At 41.1% G+C, this 8,440-nt stretch overlaps 1 protein-coding gene across 1 annotated transcript; it reads left to right on the forward strand.

Annotated features, from left to right (window-relative positions):
• Nucleotides 1-1,022: 1,022 nt before the first annotated feature.
• On the forward strand, nucleotides 1,023-1,481 carry LOC124696359 (chaperone protein dnaJ 8, chloroplastic-like). The gene has a single exon (XM_047229097.1). The coding sequence runs from the start codon at nucleotides 1,023-1,025 to the stop codon at nucleotides 1,479-1,481; it is 459 nt and encodes a 152-aa protein (XP_047085053.1).
• The last annotated feature ends 6,959 nt before the right edge of the window (nucleotides 1,482-8,440 follow it).

An 8,440-nucleotide genomic window follows, 5' to 3' on the forward strand; every position in this document is an offset into this window, starting at 1 on the left:
AATCATTTTTGCTTAAACCAATAAAAAGTATGGATTAACAATAATTTTGGATGAAGCTAACGAAAAATCTAAAACTAGAGGTGAAAGAAAAAAAAATTAAGTGTGAGGAACTAAAATGAAAGAGAAATAGAAACCAAAATCTAAAAACCATGAACCCAATAATATTTAGAGAATACTCTATAAGGTGTGATGAAGCAACCAAAAATTCAAAAAAAATTATATTACAAATAAATCCTAGGAAATTAACCAAATTTGGATTTAGTGAAAAAGATTCGATAAGAACATGTGCAATGGACTGAAAAAATATTTCAAACCAAGTTTGTAACCATATTTATAAGAAAACGAAGCTAGAAATGAATCAAAATTGAAACCATTTTTTGCATGAAGCAAACAAAAGGAATCTAAAACTAGTTGAGAAACAGCGGAGTCATTTTCAAACCGCTTAATTTGGTTTAAAACCATCGGAGGCGGCAGGTGTGTATTTACGCATTTGGAGAGTATTATCCAGTTCTAGGGTTCATGTTTGAGATATATATATGCGCCTGGTCAATGTGTGAGTGCTGAAAAACTACTTTTCTCTCCTTTTAAAACTTACGTGGAGCATACCATCTTTTCTTCGAGGACAACTGGTCTGTAGGCTGTAGCTTTGGTTCCAGCAAAATTCTGCCCAAAACGGGGGCCATGGAGGAGAAAACGGAACGGATGGACCTGTCGAACCTCCCCGTCGCCAAGTTTTTGTCCGTGCCCAAACGTGCGAGCCAACGTGGGAAACACCGTCAAGCAAACCCGAACGTGCCGCTGCTTCCGGCGAGCCGAGCCCAACCGCGCGCCTCCTCCTCCTCCTCCTATAAATCCCACAGCCCCACGCGTCATCCTCATCCATTCCAGGCATTGCAGCACGTAGTCAGCGTACCAAAGTACCAATACAACGAACGACATCCTGATCCAAGCTCCGATAAACTCCATTCCAACTCACCGCCACTGATCGATCTTCTCTTTGCGCGCTCGGCGCTCCTAAACCCATGGCCACCGTCGCCGGAGGAGCAGCGCTGCACCTGCGCGTCCCGTCGCCAGCGTTGGAGCCGGTGCGACGACAACGAATGGCTTCGAATTCGATAAGGTGCGGCCGCGTGCGCGGGGCGGCGACGGCGAGGTCCGCGGGCGGGGTGGAGGAGGACCACTACCGCACGCTGAGGCTGGCGCCGGGGGCCACGAGGGGCGAGGTCAAGAAGGCCTTCCACCGCCTCGCGCTGCAGTACCACCCGGACGTCGTGCGCCGGCGCGACGGCGGCGACGACAACGACGGCGTGGACTTCCAGCGGATCAACGTGGCGTACCAGACGGTGATGGGCAACGTGCGGGAGGCGGAGGCCAGGCTCGAGGACTGGCGCGCTCGGTACGGCCTCGCCGACGAGGACCTCGAGCGGTACCGCCGCTGCCTCAACGACGAGGACGAGGACGACTTGTTCGCCGACTTCTGAATCCTGAAATTGCTTTCTGTGAGGCGGCAGCACTGTAAATGCAGTATCTGTGAGATTTCGCTGTATTGCTTTCTCCCCCTGCTTTTATCGTGGGGAAAAAGGGATACAGAAATTTCATCAGGGTTCTAACAGTTGTAGTACTTGGAACAGTTTATTTTCACTGTGAATATGAAAACATTGGAGAAATTTTATTCTAATTTGTGGCTCAGGATTTAAATGCCTCCTTCGTTTTCAGTTACCATGGCACTGATTACGTACTGGATGCTCCTAGGTGAAATGCTTCGGTTTTGTACGGTGACACATCGTCAGCCATTTGTTTTGCTTGAACCTCCTTCCATTCTCTGCTACAGCAACTCTTCTCTCCTTCAAGCTGAGCAACGACTGTGATTATGACATGGAAACGAATTCTCTAGCAAACAAGTGAATCTGTTTTTCAAGACATATGCCTTCCAGAACATGTGATGTATGTAACGTTATAATTTACGAGTGTGCAAAATCTCAGCTCGAAAAACGGTATAATCAGGGTTACACAGAAATGACAAAATCTGACATAATGTTTCAAGCATATTTTCTTTTTTAAAACACAATACGTATATATATACACTCACCTCTATGAATGTACCCTATGAGTACCTCAAGAGATTGAGTCCAAAAAACCAATTTAGTTTTATGCGATAACATAGTGTTAAACGGGGTTTGAACTCTGGCGTAGCACTATCTTTCTAACCATCCAACCACAGATTGGTTCTCTTAAACCACACATTCAAACACCTGAAAAGAGAAGTGGTCCGTATCATGTATCAGAAGCACGCACAAGGAAGAAATGGCTAGCGTCAAGAACAAAATCTGATGTGATTTAAGGGAGAAATCATTAGAAACATATCACAAATTCATAAACAAAAAATGCCTCCTCTCTCTCCTACCCCCTACGAGCCTCCTCGGGATGGCCGCCGGTAACGTGGACCAGATCTCACTCCATTTGTTTCGTTCAATAACGTTATAATTTACGTGTGTGCAAAATCTCAGCTCGAAAAACGGTATAATCAGGGTTACACAGAAATGACAAAATCTGAATCCTGAAATGGCTGGCGTGTACGTACCTGCACGCTGGTGTGGTTCTCGCCATGAGGCGGCAGCACTGCAAATGCAGTATCTGTGACATGTCGCTGTATTGCATTCTCCCCCTGCTTTTATCGCGAGGAAAAGGGATACATAAATTAATTTCAGCTAGGGTTCTAACAGTTGTAACTCTTCTCTCCTTCAAGCTGCTGTGATTGTGACATGGAAACGAATTCTCTAGCAAACAAGTGAATCTGTTTTTCAAGACATATGCCTTTCAGAACATGTGATGTATGTAACGTTATAATTTACGAGTGTGCAAAATCTCAGCTCAAAAAACGGTATAATAAGGGCTACACAGAAATGACAAAATCCGACATAATGCTTCAACCACATTTTCTTTTTTGAAACACAGCACGTATGCATGTACATACGTACGCTAACCCTATGAATGTACACACACATACCGTACCCTATGAGCATCAACTCAGTCCAAAACACTGATTCAGTTTTATAAGATAACAAAGTGTTAAACCTGGGGTTTGAATTTAGATGAGCTGGTGGTACTACTATCCTCCTAACCATCCAATCACAGATTGGTTCCCTTAAACCACACATTCAAACACCTGAAAGGAGAAATGGTACGCGGAAGCACACACAACGAAGCAATGGCTAGCGTCAAGAATAAAATCTAACATGATTGAAGGGAGCAATCATTAGAAACATATCACAAATTCATGATGCAAAAAATGTCTCCTCTCTCTCCTACCCCCTACGAGCCTCCTTGGGATGGCCACTGGCAATGTGGACTGGATCTCACTCCATTCGTTTCGTTCGCTATAGTGCGGCTGTCAGGTGATGCATCACGTGGAAATACACACACCCTGGATTTCCAGGTGGGGCAGCACAAAGTTCTGTTACCGTCGCTAGCGTCAGGTATCCGAGGCGGCAGCCCTACCGGAGTTGACACGGTGTTGTCACCCACTCCATCTCCGATGGTAACGAGAGAAGCAATGCCAGTGGAGACGGTATATTCTCAACATTTGTGTCGATTCATATATCCCTCGGGCTAGATGTGGAGAAGCTATTCTGACATTTTTTGGAGGCACTTGCGGTTTCTCGTCCACCCTCCCGTAACTCATTCGGCTGGTGCACGGGGTCTAGATCCTTTTCTCAAGTTGCTACCTCCATACCACATACCTCTCGTCCCAATCAAAACAAGTCAAGGCAGATGGGTGATCATGGTAGAGTTCAAGGTCAGGATCCACACGGCGGTGGAGGTGGTGACGGTGGATGCGGGCCCCCCCTATGGAGGCAGGTTCCACGGCGACAGTTGTCACGGTCGGAACAATGTCTAGTAAAGCGACATTCGGGATGGATCGGGTCAAAATTCCTCGACAATTTGGCATTTGGTCAACGCTTTCCCAAGCGAGATCGCGGGGAGCTTGCTACACAAGAGAATCATGGAAATGAGGGCGTGGAGAGTCAAGGTAATATCAATCGCACCCAGAATATGCAACTTACTAGGGCGTGGAGAGTCAAGGTAATATCAATCGCACCCAGAATATGTAACTTACTAGGGCGTGAGGCATGATGGTCGTGAGTATCACTATCTGATCCGTGCGTGAATTGCAATGTCAATAGTCATCTCGTTGTGAATTCTCCTACTATTAGATGCGCTCGATGCGGAAAACTGGGCCACAACTTTCATATCTTCAAACTTCTCCTTCCTTTACAGTGTATAGGAACAATGTGTGGATTCAAATCCGTCTGATGGTGTTTTTCTATTTTCCGACAACATTAGTCCTCAACAAATTGAAGAAAAAGCTAACACTTTGATCATATCTGTTGTTGAAGGCGATGTGAATGCGAGGAATATTGAAAAGGAATCCAATGCGGGAGGGGTTTTGGGTCTGGGTGGGGATGCACAACTAGACCCTTGAGCCCATTGCAATTTTCTATGATATTTCCTAATCCTGAAGAGGTTGAACGTGCTTGCTATTGGGGGAAAATAATAGAAATGAAGAAAAAATATGTTGTGTTGAGTTTGTCTCCTTGGTCAGATGATGTGGGTGCTAGCACCAAATTACATAAAGCATGGGTGCATGTTCGAAGCATTCCCAGTGAGAAAACAAATGAGGTGCATGCTACTTATGCATGTTCGTTAGTTAGTGTTACTCGGATATTGATAAATCCAAAATTCATGATGCAAAATATGTGAAGATCTTAATTGGATGCCGAGATGTGGAGAAGATTCCAGAGAAAGATGAAGGATGTGTGGGAGACCATAAAATTTTTCATTGTGTACAACCATCGCTCTCTCATTGAATATATCTCTTCCTCGGCACCTTGAACGCATGTACTACGTAAAGAGCTTCTATTTCCAGATACTCATCCCAGGACTATGTCTATGATGCTATCTCCTTAATTGCCAATATGTGAGTAGAGAAATTTGGCTAAGTTTGCCTCGTGTGGTGGATCCGGAGAACAACTCAATGTATTTTCATCTATCTCACCTGGATACTATGTTCGATCTCCTCATGAGTCACCTATGTTGGAGAATTGTGATGAAGAAAGATTTTGGCAGAATTTGACGAAGGAATTGGATGTACCAAAGGAAATTTGGACAGAACCAAGAAGAATATGGTGGATGGTGTGGCCAATATATGCAAGAAAATAATATGCAAGGCGAAACTTCTATTTCTACTTCTCCTAACTCCTATTCTATTCTTTCTAATTTGTAAATTATGAGTAGAGCTATTAGACGTAGAAAACCCCTAATGAATTTAAATGAAAGGTGCCATGTGGAACTATAGAAGTGCAGAGAAGAAAGGATTGGCTTCCTGTCTTACTGAACTAATTAAGGATCATTTTTTTAGATTTGATTTGCTTATAGGAAACTATGAAAAAGAATTATACCTCTAGTTTCCTTGGAAGGATTGGCTCTGGTGGTGTTTTCTTCTGAAAGCGGATCCATCTATTGGTAAATCTGGTGGGATTTTATGTGCTGTGAGAGAAGAATGCTATGGTGTGTTAGGGAATAAGTTGGGTGAGTATACTCTGACGATGGATTTGTGGGATAATAAAATGAAATGTAAATTGTCCTTGTAAACTGTTTATGGCCCTGCTCACGATGAGAATAAAAAACAGTTTCTTAGCAGAGATTTTTTTGCTTTTGTCAAGTTATTGATTTCCCCTACATCAATGGTGGTGACTTTAATATTTTGACACACATTTGCGAAAATAATAAGCATAAAAAATTACCTAATTTTTCCTAATGTTTTTAATTCCAATGTCCACACCATGAAAAATCTCGATAAAAGTTTTATGTCCCGAGGTTGGGAGGATATTTTCCCTCTAGTACAAGTCAGAAAATTCGTTTCTGATACGTCAGACCATAATCCTTTGTTGCTAATGCATGGAGATTCTAATGATAATGTTCCTAAAAATAGATAATTCAGATTTTATATTGCCTGTCTCAAAAATGCCGATTTCCTTCCCGCCGTTGAGAAAATTTAGTGCAAACCTATGAATAGCGTGCGTCATGTTGATATCGTGAATATCAAATTAAAATGGTTCAAAAAAAAATTAAATGGCGTGTCTCAAATCTATTTTGATACATGAGCAAAAGAAAAATGAACTTAAGGAACAACTTCCCATTTTGGAGGGCGGAGAAGTTTTTTTTATTTTTCCTTGATGATTTTATGAAATAAACTAGAATCCTTGTCGAACTTCAGGAAATTTATGCGGATGAGTTGTATTGGCTAAAGAGGTCTAATGAAAGATGGTTGTTAAAAGGGGATCAAAACTCTGCTTATTTCCATAGAGTAGCGAATGGTAGAAAAAGAAAGAACACTATTCATTTCCTAAAGAATGGCGATGCCAATATTGAAGGAACTAAAAATATCCTTAAACGCATGAATGATCTTCATAAGGAACCAATATTGAAGGAACTAAAAATATCCTTAAACGCATGAATGATCTTCATAAGGAATTTTTTGGGCCTGCTCCTGGAAAGTTTCTTCATTTGGATGAATTCATGTAGCCAACTGAGTAAACTTTAAATAATGTGGATAATATGGATTTAACTAGATATTTTACTATTGCTGATATTGAATGTGGATGTTAGCAAAGCAAATGGTCGTGAACATATACTAATTGAATTTTTTTAACATTGCTGGCATTTAGTGAAACCTGAAATCATGCGTGTGTTTCGTTGTTTTTATCATGCAACTCTAGGTGTAAATCGTCTGAACTATTGTGTTAAAACTTTTCTGCCTAAGATTGTAGGTGCAGATAACATTACCCAGTACCGTCCCATCTGTCTCTTAAGATGCATTTACAAACTAATCACCAAGGCTTTATCCTTGCGGCTTGAACCTAATGTTGATAAGTTGTCCAATATCCAATAGAACACCTTCGTAAAAAATATAAAATTATGGATTTGATCCTTTGGCTTCATGAAATTCTTAATTACACCCATGTTAAAAACAATATGGTATTTCCCTTAAGTTGAACTTCAAGAAAACCTATGACAAGGTAAATTGGGCTTTACTTCTCGAGTGTTATAACATTAGAGGCTTTAATGAGATGTGGTGCTCTTGGGTAAAAGAAAGATTATTTGACAGCATGATGAGAGTGAATTTGAACAATGATATTGGCTCATATTTCCAAAGTGCAAAGGGGCAAGACAAACCCATGTCACCAACTTTCTTTAACCCTGTTGTTGAATCCCTTCCCAAGATGGTGTTGCTTGCGCAATCTAATGGTATGCTGGTTGGTTTGGATGCGGATCTGATTCCTACTGGTGTTGTTGTGTTGCAATATGCAGACGATAGGGTGTTGTGTATTAGTCACTTCCCAGAAAAAGCTATTAACCTGAATTTGTTTCTTTACCCTTTTGAGCTGATGTATGGATTAAAAGTACACTACATGAACAAAGGAAATTTTACTTTTGAGGGTGGCAATGATGCGGCTGAGTTTTGTCTGAATATGTTTGGATGTCCGCTAGGAACTTTTTGGGTGGGTAATTATGTCTCATCATGTGGAAAATAATCATCATTGATGCATGTTTGTCTACTATCTTGTATTACCCTATGTCCATGTTCCTTTTTTAAGAAATCTTTCTTGGAAAAAGTTGATAAACATAGGAACAACTTCTTTTGGCAAGAAAGAAGAGATAAAGAAAGCTATCATATGGTTATTAAGTGAACTAAAGTTTGCAGATCTAAGGATAAAGGTGATTTAGGGATCAAGGTCCTTAGAAAACAAAATATTAATTTATTAGTGAAGTGGTGGTGGAAGCTTGATACTCAAGATGGCCTTTGGCAAAAAAATTAGGGCTGGGTATGTTAGAAATAGGTCAGTTGCTATTGTGTCTCCTAGGTTCTTTGATTCACCCCGGTGGAAATCTTGTGGCAAGTTAAATAAACTTATCTTGCTGTGAGAAGAATCTCCCTGAAAAGTGGTAACCTTGTGTGATTTTGGAAAGATCATTGGGATCCAGGACCTCCTATATGTGTTTCGTTCACTGATCTTTTTGATATTTATCAGATGCAAGATTGTGTTGTCAAAGAGTTTGTAGATAAAGGTTATAACATAAGTTTCCGTAGTAGGTTGCATGGTGACCTTGCAGTGCAGGTAAAGCATGAAGAGATTCTTGGAAAATTTTCTGGGATGAATTTGAGTAGGCAAGATGATATGGTGACTTGGGGATTAACCAATAAGAAAGTTTTCTCTACTAAATATGTTTATTATTATCTTGAGAAAGACACATATGGTCCAAACAATAAGCTGATTTGGAAGGCGAAAATTTATTTCAAAATTCATATTTTTATGTGGCAAACTTTTAGAAATACTACTCCTACGAGGGATACATTCTCAGGCGTAAGTGGCCTAGG

This window comes from Lolium rigidum, chromosome 3, assembly GCF_022539505.1.
Source record: "Lolium rigidum isolate FL_2022 chromosome 3, APGP_CSIRO_Lrig_0.1, whole genome shotgun sequence".
NCBI lineage: Eukaryota > Viridiplantae > Streptophyta > Magnoliopsida > Poales > Poaceae > Lolium > Lolium rigidum.

Bases quoted from the DNA above. Each gene is read 5' to 3' on its own strand.
- LOC124696359 (XM_047229097.1), top strand. From the start codon at position 1,023: ATGGCCACCGTCGCCGGAGGAGCAGCGCTGCACCTGCGCGTCCCGTCG.